The 21,492-nt window shown below is 37.9% G+C and overlaps 1 protein-coding gene and 1 long non-coding RNA gene across 6 annotated transcripts in view; one reads left to right on the top strand and one right to left on the bottom strand.

The window, feature by feature from the left end:
- The window catches only part of SCaMC (Short Calcium-binding Mitochondrial Carrier), a 41,271-nt gene that overhangs the window by 4,654 nt on the left and 15,125 nt on the right, over positions 1-21,492 (top strand). For 2 of the 4 annotated variants that reach the window (XM_034983885.2, XM_034983887.2), the window contains one exon: positions 1,841-1,952. In XM_034983885.2, the coding sequence (XP_034839776.1) occupies positions 1,841-1,952 (112 nt within the window). Of the gene's footprint in view, positions 1-1,840; positions 1,953-11,771; positions 12,134-12,258; positions 12,306-21,492 lie in introns of those variants that run through there. The other 2 variants (XM_034983888.2, XM_034983890.2) reach the window with 2 other exon arrangements.
- LOC138404559 (uncharacterized) lies at positions 9,774-11,329 on the bottom strand. 2 transcript variants are annotated; one of them, XR_011238453.1, is made up of 3 exons: positions 10,938-11,329; positions 10,392-10,612; positions 9,774-10,004 (listed from the first exon to the last, which is right to left on the bottom strand). It is a non-coding gene; the product is annotated as an uncharacterized lncRNA (long non-coding RNA). The 2 variants fall into 2 exon arrangements; XR_011238452.1 differs by lacking the exon at positions 10,938-11,329 and having other exon boundaries at positions 10,392-10,921.

Genomic DNA, 21,492 nt, shown 5'->3' with positions numbered 1-21,492 from the left:
GCGTTCCAAAAATAACAGGAAAAAATGTTTTGATAGTCGACTAATAAATTGCAGCTGGTAAACCTCTCAAACAGTGCAATAGCTGTTAGTTTCATGTTTTGTGATTGGTTTAAGATGGTTCTGTTTGGAATGTGGTATTATGATAAAATCAATTGTTATATTGTCATTTTTATTCGTGCCATGAATAATCTATTTGTTTCTTTTAGTCACTTAACATGTCATGTCATCCTGTTCGACATTCCAGTATTCCTAAATATAAATTGTTAATGTAGCCAAGAAGCCCTCAGAAGTAAGGCATACAAATCATATACTTATACGAATGTCTGCTTATATCACAACATTATTCGTCAAGGCCCTTGTAAGCTAATCTAAAAGCCTTGAATGTAAGTACTCGTACGTACATATTCAAGACTGATTGACGAGAATAATGTGATTACCGCGTCTCAAAATAGCACATTCCTTGGACTAAAGATTTTTGTTAATAAGAATGTATGAAAACAAGTCTGGAGTCCGTAAAATGTTTAAATACACATACTACATAATAGTTTATGATAGATCGTAAAACTTCTGAGACACTTAGCCGATTGATATGGCATCAATTCAATTCCCACAGTATATTTTGTTTTACCGAGACAAGGTTCATAGCTATGCTAGAATCTGATAGGTGGCGCTGTAGTCAATCACGCTACATAATATGTATAATATTTAATTAAAAATCAAATGATGATGAAAACATGATTTTTATTAATGATATCTGACAAAACTTTGTACTAAAATCCATTATTATTATTTTTGTTATGTTGATAAATAAATATTAAATTTGGTATATAAAATAAAATAAACAATAAATAGGTAGGTCTAGAGTACGATAAACTACAGGATTTATGATACCGGTTTAAATCAATCGTTCACCATGTTTTTAATAAGAATTGTCATCAAGAACATAAATGGTAATGCTGCCAGCATCTTGGGTACAATGCCTCGCTGCGGTGGTCTCGATTTGTATCGTCAAAATAATTATAACACTAGAAGAAATTGTATTAAGCTTTTCGCAAATTTTTTAGTCACTTGTATCTACTTGTGTACTCTCTATGGAAGCGGGTAGTTTAAGCAAATTTTATATAGACGTGACGACTCGCAAAAGGTGTGACGTACATAGTACGAATCGTTCATATCTGGCGCGCCAAAGAGAGAGTGCTCAATTTATTCTTCCCAGTTTTCTTACTTGTAGAAGATATTATATATATATATATATATATATATATTAACTTACTATATTTTTACGAGTAGTACCTAATACATTTTGGAAAATGACTAACATTGCCTTCTACTACTGACGTCACTCGCGTTTTTAGCTTCGAAAACAGAGTCGCGTGTGCCCAGTGCGCCTCTTGATTCTTTTGTATCTCTTGAGACTATGTGCTGCTATGTGATGACCTTAAATGTAGAGGTTCCATACACACAACATACTCGTACAAACGCAAAAGTCGAATTCTTTTGAAATATAGTGTGCCAGGTTCTTTAGTGCGAATTAATGCTACGATTAGAGTACGCAGCACAGCATTGCGCCGCATTGCATTCATAAGTATCAAGGAAGCCCTTACATTGAAAATGGAAACAAGAGCTCATATCTAAATTCGTTAAAAAATCGTTCGAATCCGTACATATACCCCTCCTCGTCTAAGTAAACATTCATATATAATATCATATAAACCGCGTTGCCCTTGGATAATATCTCCGTCTGTTTAGGGGCAAACTACCCGTTCCATAGTGGGATCTCGCTAACTCATTTGCTTCCATTGTGTTTTTGTCGTTTTCACTTCTCTGGGTTTGCCAACAGGATGGACCAGGATGGGAGCCTGAACATCAGTTACGACGAATGGCGGGACTACCTCCTGCTTGCGCCGGCAACCGACATCCACGCGCTCATACATTTTTGGAGGCACTCCACTGTGAGTTGTATATTATAATGTTCTCAATAGTATGCTTATGGCTACAGGCTACAGTATAGTGCCATTTCTGACGAGCTCTTGTAAGCCTAAATTTACGAGGATTTAGGCTTTTAAATTCTTTATTTTCGTGGAAGAAACCTAGAGCATTTCTTGCTTAGCTCTATTGCTGACGAAGGTGCCGTCAAATCCGGAAAACTTTACTTTCCAACTTTACACTAAAATCAATATCACTTGACTACCAGATTTCTTACAATTTAAGGTTTGATCGCATTGTAAAAATGAGGTTTGCATTTTACAGTCCATACTAATATTATAAATGCGAAAGTGTCTGTCCGTCTGTCAGCTAGCTTTTCACGGCCCAACAGTCAACCGATTTTGATGAAATTTGGTACAGAGTTAGCTTACATCCCGGGGAAGGACATATTTTATTCCGGAAAATGAAAGAGTTTCTATGGGATTTTTAAAAACCTTATATCCAAGTGGACGACATCGCGGGCAACATCTAGTGATTTCTACTTATTCACGCAGGTATTAAGGATAAGAGTATAAATAATTATTTCGAGAAATTACATATTTTGAAGGGTTACATTCTTCATGATTCGTGTAATAAGGATAAGCTATCTGATATTAGAGTAAGCCATAGTAAAACCAACGCTAGAGTCCTATTATGCAAACTAGATAACTAGATAATAGCGGTAATACTGAAGCCAGATTTAACACGGTTTTACATGCAGTGCATGGTCGTTCCCAACTAGCTTTCATGAAAATAAAGGTTACAAATATGGTATATAATTATTTATTTTTATATATTGTTCAATGAGTTGAGGTAATATAAGGCGCTCTCTTTTGCACAATTTTATAGAAGTGAAAAGGATGTACTATGATTGTGCTTCGTCAGTGGATGAAACGATTCCTCGATAACGTTGATTATATGATTTACATGTTAGATTGACATGAATTAATTTTGCTTTAAAATGTTTCTAATACTTATCTACAGAATTCGTGGAGAAACTAAGTAAAGGCATATTACGTTTCATTTGGCGTATACTTCTATTGCTATGAACCTTCCTCTTGAATCACTCTATCTGTGATAAAAACAGCATTAAAATCCGTTGCGTAGTTTAAAAGATATAAGCGTACAGAGGGACAGACGGCGGGGAGCGACTTTGTTTTATACTATGTAGAGATATTTATCAGATTTTAAAAGGAAGACGCCGGACACTTTTGCTACAAGAATTCCTGTATAAAATTTTTGCTGCCTCAACATTTCATTTCGTGAAAATGAAGAACCAAAATATTCTGAAATTTATCAACTTTTTAGTTACCTTCGACTTAACAAAAACATCTAAATTTACTAATAGCAAAAGAAGTTTCTCATCAGTTCTATTAATGAATCAATCATTGATTTTGTAAGACTTCTACAATCAACATATTATGCCATCTTATCATGTTATAACTCACACGTTATAATTAATAATTATAATATAAATTTAATTTGGCCTGTTGGACCACCAGTTATGTTCCCTTTACTCTATTTTGAGCACTATACCACATACCAATGTGTACGCAGTAGTGCAAAGGTGCCTTAATAGTCACAACACAGAATTCTAAATAAGGTAATAGAAGTGACATCTGCGTTCTTTAATACCGGGACACTGTGTAGCCGATTTTTAGATAAGGTGGTCGTACCAGTCCCAAACCAGTAGTAGTTGACCACTTACACAAAAAGTCAATATATTATGAATTCGCGCCAGTATTTATAGGTTTTTTAGATCTAGGTTGCCACTTTATACCTTTGAAATTCTACTATTGTGAATTTCCATTAAATTACTAAAAAAATAAAGCATTTTTTCCACTTTTGTCCACACGTGACTTGTTTACTCGCTCTCGGTTGCCATTGTTATGAGGAGCGCTATAAATCATAGCATTTTTGAGGTTTTAGTTTGTTTGTTTATCAGTAGATGATGCATCCGTGTGGTATCCGAGTGGTAGATTCATCCGACTATTTGAAAGTACTTGTAAAAGTTTATTCGAATAAAAAAGATTTTTATTTATTTATTTAATAAAACGATAGCAGATATTAGTTTGATCAAAATGTTGGTTTTTAATCAGTTTTAGTCACTGGTTATCTACTGAAATGCATGTTTGTATGGGGTGCCTATAATTGACTATGTGGTCAAATACTGGTGATATCTTTAATTTACTTTTTTGTTATTAATACTGATCCTTCAAAAACTCTTCGATTATATATATTGCTGTAAAATACGAAACTGATGATTTAAATCAACATACATTTTTCTATGTGGTCAACCTAAGGAACAGTCCAATTTTTAGGATTTTCCTAATAATTATAGAAATTCTAAATTACTTTTGTTGCAATCCTTTACATTACCTACTTGTTTTCCCTTTGGACAAAGTTCTAAAAATAACACACAATTAAAGGTTTCCGTCAAAATTTGCAAAAATGACATTAACTTGAAGGCACAATATCTTTTTAATTGGTTTTGGACTGGTACGTTCACCCTATTCCCACTCTAAGAATAACCCACCGAGAGCTTTGTAGCTTAGGCGCGTCGCTTCTTTCATAGCGATCTCACGCTTTCGTAACTGTTTGTTGAATTTCGGCGTTGGATAGAAACTCTCGGTTTTAGCCATAATTGCGGTCCATTTTAGCCTAAACTGAAGGTGGCTGAAGCCGAAGATTCATACATAGAGATTACATAGCTATAGGTACATATAGTTAATATCACTACCCATATTACAAATGCGAAAGTGTGTGCTTGTTGGTTTGTCCTTCAATCACGTCGCAACGGAGCAACGGATTGACGTGATTTTTTGCATTGGTATAGTTTAAGACCTGGAGAATAACATAGGCTAAATCCACACGTAGGTACGAAGTCGCGGGCATCAGCTATCTATAAATCTGCGCGGTGACAAGTTTACGCTTCTGTACCTGTTCTGAATTCTGTGGGTTACAATAATTGAATTAGGCGTGCAAATTGCGAATCAGTACAAACGCGCAGTGATGCGCAGATTACCGACACCACGCCACCCATTTGTATATTGACAATAAAGAAGATACGAGATTGACCTTGTAATTGATTCTCAGGGATGCCTAGTTTCTCTTCTGCGACGTACTGCACAAGAATATCACACTGTGTCACTTGTCTATACTCTGTAGTACCACCTCTAGGGCCTCCTGAAAATGGGCGTTGCAGTAGGTATACAGTTCTATCATAACTGCGACTCAAAACCGAGCAGATTCTCCCGACTGAGAAGAGACTCCCTGGTGCAGTGATGAGAACTGTGGTCGTAAAAGTGGCAAGTCGCAGGTTCCATTCCCGGCCTGGACAAGAATTTTTAATTTCTAAATTGTCACTGGTCTGGTCTTGTGTTGTGTTGCCCCGACGGTTGCCAACGAAGCCTATTACTAAGTCGCCGCTTACCATCCGTCTGTGTCTATCAGCGGGTTGTATCTCATGAACCGTAATGGGTAGACAGTTGAAATTTTTACTGAGTGCGTATTTCTATGCCACTATAACAACAAATAATAAAAATTTCAGAATGGTCGCCATGTAAAATCTTATACGATGCTACATTTTGCACTCCGTGGATGCTATGGACCCCTTCGTGCGCAAGTCCAACTTGGACTTGACCGGGTTTTTTCCATGTGTGTTAGATAATGATCATAAATTTCCTTTGCTTATTTCAGGCATATTATCGTCTATCACGTTTGCCATATTATATTTTTCATGAGGTCTTATTATATCGTACTAGCTGCCCGCGATTTCGTCCGTAGATAATCACCGTTTTGATAGTTCCCACGGGATTTCTTCTTCTTCTTATACTTTGGGGCTATGCAGGTTCCTTCAATACCCTGTATCACTTCGAGCGTCTCCGATCCTTTGGGTTCGCTTCCACTTCACATTTCCTTGTCAAATTCTGTGGCCGCCAGATACAGTAGCCCTTTTTATTTAGGAATTGAAGTAGCATCCTCAGGGTATACGATGTGTTTCCCTAGGTGAATGCTACATTTATGCATTAGAGCAGGGCAGTAGCAGACTTTATGCAACGGAGTCTCGACAGAATCGTGGTACAGTCTGCAGATGTCCGAGCCCTGGAGCTTAAGGTTGTACATGTGCCTATTTAGACCACAGTGAACCGTTAAAGCTCGCGCCAGAATGCACAGATTTTTCCTATTAAGCGTCAGCACCTCAGAGGCTATCTTCTTGTTGAAGGACTTGACCAGCGCTTTCGAGTGGTTTAACCCTGGCAAGTTCTCCAGCGGTTGAGTGTATAATAGCAGTAGGTTAGAAGGGTACGTTGAACCAGGCTCTTAGGTATGCCGCAGACAGGCACTGGGCCAATCTGTCGTGTCTTTGCGCCTGACTTAGCGAGAATGTCAGCATTTTCGTTGCCAACTATTCCAGCATGCCCTGGTACCCAGCGTAGAACCACCCTTTGCGGGCAACAGTTAGTGTACCTATAAAAACAGACATTAGCCTAAACCTACCTAAATTGCAAACTCATTTCGAATAATAAAATGCAATAGAACAACCTACAAGTACAAGCAGGAAGTATTTAAGCTATACAACTTTTTAATTTGCTGAATAGTAGTGTAGGTAAGTAGCTCACCTTGATACCCAGTTCATATTTTTTTCTGTATCGATTTCCTAATTATTTGTGAATCGGAACGTCTTCTTAATCCAGTACAAAAACTGCGAAACTGATTTCGTTTCATTGGCAAACGAAATCGAGTAATTCTTTTTCTTTAATTCTTTGATGGCTTTTTTTTTCATTAATTTTTTTCTAAACTGAATAGTTTACGCGAGAGACACGTCCAAAGTGGTAAAATGTGTCCCCCCCCCTGTATGATTGTACATTACCATGCAAACTTCCACCGAAAATTGGTTTGAACGTGATTTAGTAGTTTTTGATTTATCGTGCAAAATGTCGATAAAATACGATTGTAGTACGGAACCCTCATTGCGCGAGTCTGATTCGCACTTGGCCGGTTTTTGTAAAAGGTCACAAGGACAAAATATGAACAAATTTTTCCTGAAGTACCTAGTAAGTCGTTGTGGGTTTGGTAATTATTGTCAGGAAAAAAACACGCAATCTGATATAATTTTTACTGCATAGTGGCGACATCGACGCTTTATTTTTGTCCTCGGGAGCCCTAAATTTTAGTAGTCACACAAATTAGGTCACAAGTAGTCCAGTTATTTAGTAGTTTTACCTGGAAAGCTTCCGGGAGTTTTGGAAGTTGGTGTAATAGATTTTTTTTTTTTTTTTTTTTTTTTTTTTTTTTTTTTTTTTTTTTTTTTTTTTTTTTTTTTTTTTTTTTTTTTTTTTTTTAATAGATATAGCGAGCAAGCGAGCAGGCGGGTCACCTGATGTTAAGTGATTACCGCCGCCCATGAACATTTGCAGCACCAGAGGAGCCGCCGATGCGAGATTTGGAAAGTGGCACCCAAAAACTGAAGTAGACTTTGCGGCACTTGTATCGATACGTCGTACGTACGATCATACGGCTCATGAACCTAAAGAGATGGCGGGTAGTGTTTTCGTGGCAAAATTTAAATGCATTTTTATTGCACTTATCGATCGAATAAATTTTTTGTAATTTTTTGGTTTATTATCATTTTAGGATCAAATTAAGACACTTTTCAAAAAAGGGTAAAATACCGTATTATAACCGCAATTTAAAAGTAACTGGACTTTTCCTTCAATTTACATATTACTCGATTAATCTGACTAAGATGCAGATTGATTCCTAGTCAGATTGTGCCACATTGAAGTTGAACAACTGTTCAAACCGGATGGTTGATTATATCTGAATAAGTCAGGCACAGTTTTACGCGACCATTAAGGTATGATTCCGAACCACGCTGCACGCAGCAGTGCTGCCGCAACAGTGCTGTCACCAGCTGTCACAGTCCTGTCGCGGAACTATCTCTATGACTGGTCCCCATACAATCTCTATAAGCTTATATGACATTACATTCCGAGCTAGGCAGCAATGTCGCGGCAGCAATGTAGCGGAACATTGCTACCTAGCTCGGAATGTAATGTCATATAAGCTTATAGAGATTGTATGGGGACCAGTAGTGCCGCGACAGCACTGTGACAGCTGGTGACAGCACTGTTGCGGCAACACTGCTTCGTGCAGCGTGGTTCGGAATCATACCTTAATGGTCGCGTAAAACTGTGCCTGACTTATTCAGATATAATCAACCATCCGGTTTGAACAGCTCGAGGTAGCCCTGGCCTGGAGTGATATAATTCGATAATCGACGAATCATGAATCAAATCCGCGGGCGCGGCTGTGGGCTGGTTCATTACGCAGTGTCCGATACGTCATCACGATTCTAGAGTAGGTATAGGTCTATGTGATAACTACTAACGAGCATGATGTACGTATCTTTATAATTATTCGATTAGATGAAGACAGTGAAGTGTTATCAGAATGAGCCATAGCCGACTCACGATTAGATTATTTCATACTTAATTATTTTCTGATTTGATTAAAAAATAATCTCTATATATAAAAATGAACAAAAATGAGAGAATTTTTTTAAAAAAATCCTAAAAAGGAATCGACTGTTTGGCGGTATGAAGTTCGCCGGGGCAGCTAGTATACAATAAAAATTCCTTCTATTCGGGAGGTCGGCGGTTCAATCCCGAGCACGCACCTCTAACTTTTCGGAGTTATGTGCGTTGTGGAAAACATCGTGAGGAAACCTGCATGCCTGTGAATTTGTGTGTGTATGTGTGTTGTTTCGGATTGACTATGCTGCGTAAGCCCTACTGGCTACTTCAAGTCGGGGGGGCAAGGCCCTCCTATGAGGCTCGGACCACGGCTTCGGTAGGATGACGTTGGTATGGGTGGGTTTGTTGGGCTATTGGTTAGTCGAGGTTAGAGGCCGTGGCGTGAGTCCACGTCCGGGTGACGCTAGAAATCGGGGACCTCGTCTTCGCCGGCAGAGACGCTGTGAATCGGTCGTATTAGTCGCTTTATTTTCCGGTGCGGGGTCGGTAGGTTATCTATAACAAATCTTTGAATGTTTGAACTGATAGAATAACTGGTGATAATGAAAGATAACCTATAAGTCTCGCCGCGTAGTTGCAACTACCAATGTTTACATCGGAAAATTTTAACCCGCCGCCGCACTGTCTCCATACCTTTGTTATTTTGCATGTGCATGAATTTGTTTAACATAACTAATATACTAATTTTATTTTTATAAAAAATTGATTATATACCACGGAACAGAAAGAACAGTGGAAGTGCAATTCACCAAAATTACTATAGGAACCGCTGTCGCCAAACTCATACAAATATACCGATAGTCATATATTGCACTACAAAGAAACAAATCATTTGATTTGTCGTTTAAGTTTAGTCAAAACTAGCCTACGTCACAGATTTGGAAATAAACCCTGACGTTCTAGAAATAAGATTTATTTTGCTTTAGCGGAAGAACGTATTTACGAGCTATAGTCACACTCACGTCACACTAGATTCAATTGTCCAATTAATTCCGCTACTTGACCATAGATGGCGGTATTCTAAGTAGTAGCAATTATAAACTTAATTACTTTAAACATATGGTTGACATTTGCGTGATCGGTCGATTTTTTTTCCTTCTCAGTTAAGGCTGCACCACGTAGCTCAATGAATTACCTATCGATATCGATAGATACTCGTTATTTTGTTCATTCGCAAAAATAAAATTAAAAAAGGTAATTATAAAATTGAATAAAAGTGCTGGTATGTATGCATGCCTTTTAAAAGTATGCACAATAAATACTGCAACGTATGAAAATAGATAAATTTTATTTATTGCCCTTGAAATAAAACATATTTGTTAAGAAACTGGCGTTTCGAAAGTCTTATTTTTAATTTTAATAAATGGTGTATGCGAACATTTATGTATATATTTTTCGACTATTGCCTTCATCAAATCGGTAACGTGATTAGACGCAGGAATCTCCGAATCACTTTGTCTTTTTGAAGAACCTGGAGTGACCACATTTATCATTTTGTGGCTGAAACCAAAATTAAATTTTGAGAATAAATCCGTACTAATATTATAAATGCGAAAGTGTGTCTGTCTGTCTGCTAGCTTTTCACGGCTCAACCGATCAACCGTTTTTGATGAAATTTGGTACAGAGATAGCTTGCATCCCGGGAAAGGGCATAGGCTACTTTTTATCCCGGAAAGTTGAAAAGTTCCCACAGGATTTTTAAAAACCTAAATCCACGCGGACGAAGTCGCGGGCATCATCTAGTACCTATATAAAAATGAATAGGAGAAAAATTAATTAGTGTGTTTATGAATTAAATTTGATATTTAGTCAGTCAATCTTCATACAAAAATATAACTAAGAGGTGTGTTGTTTTGTATTATAATATCAAGTATTTTCAATACTTACTGAAAGTAATAAAATAAAACAAGGTTATTTGATTAAAAGACTTAACGATTTTCATTGATGGAAGCGCAGTAGGTTTCGTATATCTATATCCTTTATTTGATATTATAAAATCGACTTCTAAAAAATGTTCAGAGCATATCATGCTTGATTTGGTTGGCATCCAATTAACTCTACCCGTTGCATCTATCCATTTCTCTTTGATGCTTGCATCTTTGGGAAACCTAAAAATATTTTAAATGAAGGTTAGAGGAACTACTGATGTCTATTTAGTGATCAATGCAACGTCTCACTCATTAATAAATTATAATTATTGCGTTACTATTTATTTATATCCTTGTATCGATATCAATCGATAAATTCAATATTCTACTTGGCCACATCACTATTTGAGTAGCGAACACGGAGCGAAGTACTTTCGGAATAGAATCAATCCAAAATAAACTTTATCTTAATTGTTTAAGGTTGATATTGACTAACCATTCTATTAAATATTAGTAAATTGAAATAAATTAAGATTTATAAGAAAACAATGAAAATTGTACTTACCGATAATACGAAACACCTCCATTTTTAAGATTTTATCTCCTACTATCATTTTTACACTACAAAACGGCAGTACGGCATTGCTAGGGCAATATGAATTTGTCGCGAGACTACCAACTCCACGCGATGTTAGAACGCGACTGGGATCAGTTAAGCGTAACTACGCTTAATTGTGGCACGCGTGCCACGCCTACTTAGCACTTCCACTGTTTTTTCTGTTCCGTGTTATATACCTAGTAGGCATTCTATTCTCCTAGTCAACATTCGAGGGTAATTTGATAGTATTCGACCTCCCTACAAACCCCTCAACAGTATCGCAATGTTTTACTGGTCACTATTTTATTTAAGAACATTGAAACCGACTATCTTCTATCTTCTTTACCTGATATAACAAAAATCAAATTGTATGTTTGTGGCCTATGTGTTGCTAAACCATTGATCAGATTGTTACGAAACTTTGGTATGGTGTTGTGAGGATGCCCAAGAGGGTTTCTGGCACAATAAATCTAGATATCTATATGAATTAAAAAAAGTTCGTATGGTTTTCGAAAGATCTACGTTTTTGCGACGCGATTGAAGAACAAACCAACAAACAAACACACTTTTGCATTTATAATACGGGTTCAACATGAACTACCTTTATACCTACTTGATTCAACATAATTTATGGTGTTGCTATGGTTACAAAATGATCGCGTTTTTCCTGCCAAGCCCCTTTGAACTTGTCTGTTACTTAGCCTTGGCGGCTGGCGCACACCTTTTTATCAAATGCCACGTACGAGATAACTGCGCGAAATATCCAGTCTGGGTACCTTTCGGTGACGATATGGTTGTCTGCCGTTGGCCACTTTCAACTGTTTCAAAGCGGATCTCACTCATATCGGGCGAAGTGACTGATTCATTTGTCATTCTTTAGTTAGTGAGAGAGCATGCGTTGGCCTGAATATACGCGTATCTCGTGTCGCGCCGCGCCTCTCTAAACTACACTCGTGACGCTAAAGTATTCATTCGATCTGATAGTATAGTTCCAAAGAAGAAATTGATCTGTGATTTAATTTTTAAAATTTGATAAATATAATTTATTACGATAGTTGTTAAGTAGTATAATAAAAATGTCTCTGGAGCTAGAAGAAACCACGATCCCAACCGGCGATGTCTTCGAGGATTTTCTGTTCGTGTTTCGTCGGTGTTTGGCAAAGGTAAATGCTATGTAATTCCGGGTTATCTTGGCCAGAAGTTTAATTCGATACTGCTGTCCTAATAACAGTACAGTTTAAGACTTCATAAGTTCCTAGACGTCTCGAGCAATTTTATTCTGTTATAGACACCATCATGGATGAATACAATGACATCGTCGAATGGATAATTAAGGTACCTTTGAATTATTGTGGTTTACACATTTTGCACCATAACTATTTTTATTTTTTCAAATAATTTGGAACGTTTTCAAGGCAACGTCTTTTCTATTTGTGGAAATAGTTGGGTTCATAAGCGTGTCGCGAATATAAAACAGAGAGTGACCATTAAATTAACTACTTGCACTTTCTTGAACTCCTATTTTTGCCGTATGTAATAGATAGTTTAGTACGCTTGCAGTTTGCACACACTGTTGCTAAGGAGGTTAGCGTTTACACATGCTCGACAGTCGACAGGTTGAATACGTAATTCACAATACGTCACAGTCACAGTCCACATGCTGTTAATATTTGGACTGCTTAGAGGGGTGTCGCGACTCGGACTGAAAAAAGGCCGATAATATATCCCCGGGATATAAGCTAACTCTGTACCAAATTTCATTCAAATCGGTTGAACAGTTGGGCCGTGAAAAGCTAGCAGACAGACAGACACACTTTCGCATTTATAATATTAGTATGGATAAATGCTGCATTCAAAAATAACATACTAAAGTCAGAAATCGAAACCGCACTTTTTCTATAGAATACACTAGAGTGCTCTTATAATATTGTTTCAGTATTCGGCCATAAGTCTAGATTTTTTCTGTTGCACTTTCGACACAGCGGTGAATTATAGGTCATCAAAAATTTCAACTATAAAAAATAGACAGGCCTAAAAATAGATAGACTATAGTTCAAATTTTAGCTTCCCTGACCGCTTCCAAAATTTATCTACTGTGCATATATTTTCTTACGACTGCTTGTTAGAAACTCACAATTTCTTAGTCATCGAAGCGATGCTTTCAACGAATGCTATCCTTTCCTATCATCACATAAGTGCTGTGCGAATTTATTATCATTGCTCAACTTTATTTCTATGTAATATCTTTTTAATCATCACTTTCTCTTTCTTGTGAAGACTTCAACGAGGACGATCAAACTATAATGTACCGTTAATGTGACACATGTGCTTAATTGTATTTATTATTTGCAAGGCGATATAAAAAAAATCTAATATTCAGAATTGTTAAAGTATAAACTACTATCTAACTAGGTGCTACGTTTTACTAAAAGCTACTGTGAACCTTAATATTTCTAAGTCTACTTAGTAATGGACTAAGAGCCAGCGCGTGCCAGACATTTATTATTTTATATAAAAGCTGAAAGTTTCTCTGCGCATTGTCCCCAACACAGCGAGCAACGATCAGCGACTATGAAGCTTGGATCATCGTGACTTTGGGCGATAACTGTTTATAAATGTGTAAAAATCTTACGTCAAAGTAGGTATAAGGTCTAATTTTTATATTTTCTTCGGAATCGTATTAAAATCACGTCATGCATTGCCAGACAGTATCGTGGCAACCCTCTACCAGACACCATTAAACTTAAACTTTAAAGTAGTTAACTTTCAATTTATCTTCCAAAGCCACCATAAACCAAACTTCATAGTCGCTAATCGTTCCTCCCTGTGTAGAGGATAATATGCAGATAAACTTTTAGCTTTTACAATAAAACAACGAAGATCGAACACGCGCTGTTTCTCTCTATAAGTAAATATATTCGATGCTAAAGGATTCTAAAGGTCATATATCCATAGTTACGTCAAAGCATGTTCATTTGACATTTGTCGATGACTATAAATAATTTCGGGAAGAGTATTGTGATCATTTTAGAATCTACTAACTTATGCTCGCGACTTCGTCCGCGTGGACTACACAAATTTCGAACCCCTATTTCATCCCCCTGGGGGTTAAATTTTCAAAAATACTTTCTTAGCGGGTGCCTACGTCATAATAGCTATCTGCTTGCCAAATTTCAGCCCGATCCGTCCAGTAGTTTGAGCTGTGCGTTGATAGACCAGTCAGTCAGTCAGTCACCTTTTCCTTTTATACATTTAGTTTTATGGGTACTAGTTATGTAGTTGCTCAGGGGTTAAATAGTCGAAATATTCACGCAATCGTATTGGCAAAACATTCGCAAGCACAATATTAGACTTACGTTATTGAATATTAAGAATATCAGATAGATATAATAGAATAATAATAATGGAGTTTGAAATTAAAGTTTGACATTCTAAATGACTACTTAGAAATTAGAACGTTAGTTGATAATCGCTCCATAAAAAATAATAAACTTCAAAATCCGGATAACAAGGCCACTAGTTTTTATGACGAAGTGAGTGGTTTGCGCGCGCATACCTGAACCATAGTTGTGACGTCAAAATTGAATGAAATCTAAATATTTTAAGGACACATACCTTATAGCTGTGTCACAGCTACACTATCGCTGCGAATATGTTTATTACTAGCTTAAGCTCGCGACTTAATCCGCGTGGACTACACAAATTTCAAACCCCTATTTCACCCCTTAGGGGTTGAATTTTCAAAAATCCTTTTTTAGCGGATGCCTACGTCGTAATAGCTATCTACATGCCAAATTTCAGCCCAATCCGTCCAGTAGTTTGAGCTGTGCGTTGATAGATCAGTCAGTCAGTCACCTTTTCCTTTTATATATTTAGATTATTTAACAGAAAAGGAGAACGCTGTTTGAACACATTTTTATGCTTTAGTAATGTTGGGAATAAGTTGATTTAGCAGGTTAACAACTTCATCTCTGTATGATCATAATAATGAATAATCATGAGTTGAACTTATTACAACAAGCTTTCGTTCACACTAATAGATATTAGTATTTCAATTACTGGTGATTCGTGAATGTATGGTAAAGACTAATTGAAGACCCACCGAATCATTCGAAGATTGAACTTATATTTTGACGTTCGACACTCGGCAAACAAACAAGAGTAGTAACCCTAGCACGTTCCCCAGCGCTTTCCATACAAACTTAGTTTTCTCATTTGAATATTAACCAATTAAACTCAATGAAGTTTTGTATACACGTTCTAAAAAGAAATATCTGTGTCTGTGGATTTTAAAATTTGTTAAAATGTGTAGTTTTAAAGTTATAATAGGTTTTAACTTTTAAACTACACATTTTTGCGGAAATCTAGAATGTATCTACAAAATTGCATTTTGTTTGATTGGTTACTATTGAAATGGTTTAGTAGTAGAACCAAACTAGGTTTGTATGACGAGCGCTGAAGAGCGTTCTAGGTTATTTCTATAATTCTATGATATGATTTGCTGATAGTTTGAAGAGTCTGAAGATATTTCAGTAAAGTATTCTGCTGCTTGTTAAAACACTTTTAGTTTTCATTGTAATTTAACAAATTAATTTAAGAAGAATTTTAACATCGACGATCCCAGTAGTTTATGTTGATGATTCTATTTAAAATGTTGTAACTGGCACTGCCTTGTATCTTAGCTCACGTGTCTTAATATGAATTTTATATTTAAATAGGTGCAGATGTGTCTTTATGTAAATTACATTTATCAAGTCAGCCTAGTAACGCGATGACCCACGACTGATTAATTTCCTATTTTCATCAGAGCTATTTTATAGGTTTAACGATAACAATTAGACTACTACTTGATTAGGGCAACGACTCAAATACCAACATTGATGTAGGGATATGTTTATGAGGCTACGATCAGTTGACAAACGTTTAAAAGATAAAAAGCGAAATGAAATTGAATTTTGAAGTTAAGTTTGAAACAACCAAGTCTCGTTTCTAATAATACTTTGACATGGTCAACTATTACAAAAATTTCAGAAATTCGTTTGGACATAAGTAAAAATCAAACTTTATGTGTTCGCGTCAAAGCTCAATTTTAGTCGGCGGCCGTCGCCATGTAATTTATGGATGTATTAAATATATATTTCGGAATTTCCTTCAAGTGTAGGATTTTAGTAAAATTATTATAAAATACATGTAAATACAGCGTTAACTTATCAAAAATATTGAGCAATAGAGCTCTATTCGCTTTTATGACCTTACTGCAGTGATGTGGTTATCTATCATAACACTATGCCTTACTGTAATAAAATTTTAATCACTCATTTTATTATTATTTAAAACAATTTTTCCAATCGATTGGCAGTAATAAAATTCACACATTTTTGTGATAAATCCATCATAAAGATTTATTATAGATTTATTTCTTAATTATTAAGAATTATTAGGTTTGACTTTATTTTTTATATCATCATACAACAACATCATTTGTTAACAATAAAGATGTTTAAATAAACAAATAAATATACCTACCTCGCCCTGCCTTCGCACGGATAGACTAAACCGGTTGAGCCTCAATAGCTCAACCGGTAAAGAAGTGGACTGAAAACTGAAAGGTCGACGGTTCAAATCCCGCCCGTTGCACTATTGTCGTACCTACTCCTAGCACAAGCCTGACGCTTAGTTGGAGAGGAAAGGGGAATATTAGTCATTTAACATGGCTAATATTCTTTAAAAAAAAAACTATTAATATGTACTCTAGGAACTGTTTTGGGAGACTTACAACTTATAACTTTGAAAATACGCGTGTATTTATTTAGTAGGTACTTTTAAAAGTCAGATGTGGCGGCTTGAATTTATAGTAGGTATAACGTGATGATAAAGTGATTTTGATATTCTAGACAAAGGTCGAGTCTTCGTACAAAAATAAACGTTATCTCTTATTTCATAACAACTTTCAGGTTTCGACTGGTTTATTTTACCTCTACTCATTTAGAAAAAATCGAAACTTGGCTCAGTTAATAGGAAATTGTTACCGATATGTATAACGCTACGCAAACGTATATTACAAACTAGGGTTTAAACTACCGTGAGTGATTTCCATTATAAATTCTATCTGTCCCGGCTTACTCACGTGTGTAGTCGACGTTAGCCCGACTAGTTTCGAAGCCATCCGGGGTCCTTTTTCAAGGGAGTCCGTCCGCGCACGCGCTGCGATTTTGACTGCGGGACGCACGTGCCGCTGCCCGTAGAGCCCGTTGTGAGGGTGGCTGGGGTGGGGGGGGGAGACAGCTGCCGATCGTCTCCCGACAGTTCCTGCTGTTCTTCATCACTGGAACCGTCACCGAAATCCAGGCACGCGGAGCTAATGGTGTCCCGTCCCACGACTGATGCCCTTGTTTTAGCGTCAAAAAGCGGTTTCCACGCTGAGGGTAGCATCCATCCATTGTCACGATTGAAATTCGGGTGGCGACTAATTTCGATCGCTTCCCGTATCTTCCGCGGTACTAGAAACTTTTCCCGGGACAATACGGAAACCTTGTCGAATCGTATGTAGTGCGTCGTACCCGAATTTTGGATATGTTCTGCTATTGCTGACCCATTGGTGTCTACATTTTTGACGCTGCGTATGTGTTCCATCACTCTCGTCTGGATGTTCCGACTGGTCTCGCCTATATAGTTATGGCCACATTCACAGGGAATCATATACACACCGGGTACGTTAAGAGGATCCCTGTCTTTCGGTGAGCGCAACATACTCCGTATTTGTCCAGGGGGCCGGAATCTGGTCTTTATGTCAAACTTACGACGCAGGTGATGGCCTATCTTGTCCGTTATACCCTTGACATAGGTTAAGTAGGCTGGTGATCGTTCTGCGCTCACCGGTTTTCGCCTTGAAGTGTTGTGTGCCAATCGATAACTTTGAAAGTTTCTAGTACCGCGGAAGATACGGGAAGCGATCGAAATTAGTCGCCACCCGAATTTCAATCGTGACAATGGATGGATGCTACCCTCGGCGTGGAAACCGTTTTTTGACGCTAAAACAAGGGCATCAGTCGTGGGACGGGACACCATTAGCTCCGCGTGCCTGGATTTCGGTGACGGTTCCAGTGATGAAGAACAGCAGGAACTGTCGGGAGACGATCGGCAGCTGTCTCCCCCCCACCCCAGCCACTCTCACAACGGGCTCTACGGGCAGCGGCACGTGCGTCCCGCAGTCAAAACCGCGGTGCGTGCGCGGACGGACTCCCTTGAAAAAGGACCCCGGATGGGTTCGAAACTAGTCGGGCTAACGTCGACTACACACGTGAGTAAGCCGGGACAGATAGTATTTACAAACTAGGGTGTAAATGTATTTCGAGGAGATTTTTTTTAGCCGCGGTTTTGACTGCGGGACGCACGTGCCGCTGCCCGTAGAGCCCGTTGTGAGGCGAACGGACTCCCTTGAAAAAGGACCCCGTATGGGTTCGAAACTAGTCGGGCTAACGTCGACTACACACGTGAATAAAGCCGGGACAGATATTATTTAGAATGGAAATCACTCACGGTAGTTTTAATGCTAAAAGAGGTATACCCCAACCTGATTGGCACCGCTTGAAAATAGATTTCATGAAGACCCTGTTGAAAATTCTCAAAAATACTTTCTTGATCAGGGTCTTTGCTATTAGAGAGATCAAAGAACCTACATGCGAAATTTCAAGATTTTAGACCTGGCGGGGTTATCTGTACGTTGATATGTAATGTATGTTACTAGATGATACTCTCGTATTCGTTTGCGTAGGTTTAGTTTTTTTAAAGATAAAAGTTACCTATGTTTGTCTCCAGGATGTAAGCTATCTGTATAGTAAAAAGATGATGCTGGCGACGTGGTCCACGTAGATTTAGGTTTTTAAGAAACCCGTTGGAATTGTCAGATCTTCCAAGACAAAAAGTAGCCTATGCCTGCGATGCAAGTTTTACCGAATTTTGAAAAACTAGTGGACATACAGACACACTTTCGCATTTATAATTAAGAATCAAACGAACTTACCTTGTGATGTTTGATATCTAATTATACGAGCGTCTTGACCGAAGATGATTATATTTACATGCAGCAGTACGTCGGATTCTGCTGTCCTAATCACACTTTCAGAGTTAAAAAAGCACTTGACTTATAAGTGCCTGCCTCGCACCGCACCCCTCCGTCCCGCCTGCGGGCGTCCCTGCGGTCTGTTGCCATTACGTAATTTTGTGTTGTCCGAGTCACACTGCTTCAACATCAAAACAATGGGGAAAAGAAAACATGTTAGTGAAATAGTGAATGAAGTGTTATAAAAGTTGGAGAAAAAAGAAGGAAACGAATATAGTTATCGTCATCAGAAGATTCACCTGTCAAGGTCTGCACAAAATTATTATTTAGTTTTCTTGCACTTAAATTATGTATCTTATCCCGGCGTATAACGCGTGTGGAAATTATATCCCGACATATATTGTGTGTGGATACAAATAGATACACTGTCCTTATCCCGGCGTATAACGCGTGTGGAAATTATATATCCCGACATTTATTGTGTGTGGATATAAATAGGTACACGACATATATTGTGTGTGGATACAAATAGATACACGGTCTCTTATCCCGACATATATTGTGTGTGGATACAAATAGATACACCGTCTCTTTTCCTGACATACCTATATTGTGTGTGGATTCGAATCTATACCATTCTTAGTTTTACTATTCCGACGCAAAGCGTGTGTGAGGTCTTATGGTATGGTTATAGATTACTACATAGTAGGGTCAGCAACAAGGTTAGGTTTGCACCCGCCAGTACAAGCGACTATGGACAGGTGTATACCTAGCAATGTTGCTACATGATTTACATGGATGCCTACATAAAAGTAAAACTACTACGAATATCGTCTTTACACACGAGGTCCCGTGTGAGTTCCCATCTGAGGTCCCATCTGATGTCCCATCTGAGACAATAGACGAATTGGATCCAGATATTTTGCAATTATTGGGCTCAGACCCAACACAAGACAAGTTCTTCGGGCAAAATTTGCACAAAGATTTGGTTACACAATGGAAATACATTTTGACTAATGGTTTACTTAAAGAAGAAAAGATCGACCTTCTCAAACGTTATTTACCAGCTGAAAACTGTACACATATGAAGGCGCCCTTACTAAAGCCCGAGATAAAATCAGCAGTAGCTGAAATCAACATTAAGAGAGACTTATAAAGTGATCGAAAGCAAAATCAGATGCCAAGCTACATCTATGCAATTGGCAAAGCATTGAACTTGATGTTAGCTCAAAAAAGATCGTATCCCGCAAGAGATTGTAAAAGTACTAAGTGACGCAGGGCGATTGTTTTGCGATACACACTATAGAGAATCTCTCTCGAGACGACTTGCTATTAATAACATAAGTAAACAGAAACGAGACATACCAAAAACACAAAGATCGATAACCATTTATTTGGTTTTAATTTGTCAGAGCATCTGAACTCATCCAAGGCCATCCTGACTTCCGCTTCGGAGTTAAGAGGTAACAGCGTTAGATCAAACCCGCCTCGCTCACAGTCGAGTACTTCAGCTCACAACCCGGGGGCTTTAAACGCATGGGGGGCACCGCGGGCACCAGCCGCTTCCCGCCGAGACGCAAGTGTACCCGAACCAATATCGGCCCCAGCCGCCGCGCCGCCAGCGGCGCGAGCGCCGGCGCCAATGGCGCCTCGCCCATACCATCGTGCGATAACTCATCGCTCAAGGACCTACGCGCAAACTAGACGACGCGCCTAGCTGTTTCACCGCAGGTACATAACACAGTTTTTACCCATCGCTGGTAGACTTCAATATTTCCTTCATGAATGGCTACATATTACACGATTTTGTCTTGGATTACAGGTTATAAAATTCTCTTTTATGGTTTTCCATATCAAACAGACGCAGATAAAAGTAGGTCATATTCTCCTAACGAGATGGACATTAATGAGTGCATTACGGTATATATAGAATTCGGTTATTTCGACATGTCTTCCGCCAGAAAAACAATTTGTCTCGCCAATTTCTACAGTCCCTAAAAGTAACGGGAAACATCGATTTATTTAAAACTTAAAAGAATTAAATAAAACCCGTACATGTTGATCACTTGAAAATGAAACTATCGTACCCTATTAAAATTGATTAATAAAGATTGTTTCTAAAAGATATTTTTACTGCCTATTTCTCAATGAGATACTATCTTCGGTTTGTATGGAAAAATCAACTATTTGAGTTTAACGTTCTACGGTTTGGACTTTGCACTGCTCTCTATGTTTATACAAAGCTATTGAAACCTGTCCTTCACCACTTACGTTCGTCAGGTCATTTGTCACTAATTAATTACCCTGACGATTTTTTGTGCATCGGAACTTCATTTGCAACAACAGCTGTTGAAATAATTTAGAAACAACCAAAGATTTACTTTTAAAATTAGGATTTTTAATTAATGCAATGCTACTAAAAGTCAACTTTACCCACCGAAAAGCTGTTTATTCTTAGGT

The sequence above is a fragment of the Maniola hyperantus genome, chromosome Z, assembly GCF_902806685.2.
Source record: "Maniola hyperantus chromosome Z, iAphHyp1.2, whole genome shotgun sequence".
Taxonomy (NCBI): domain Eukaryota; kingdom Metazoa; phylum Arthropoda; class Insecta; order Lepidoptera; family Nymphalidae; genus Maniola; species Maniola hyperantus.
This window is presented reverse-complemented; position numbering and strand designations above follow the sequence as displayed.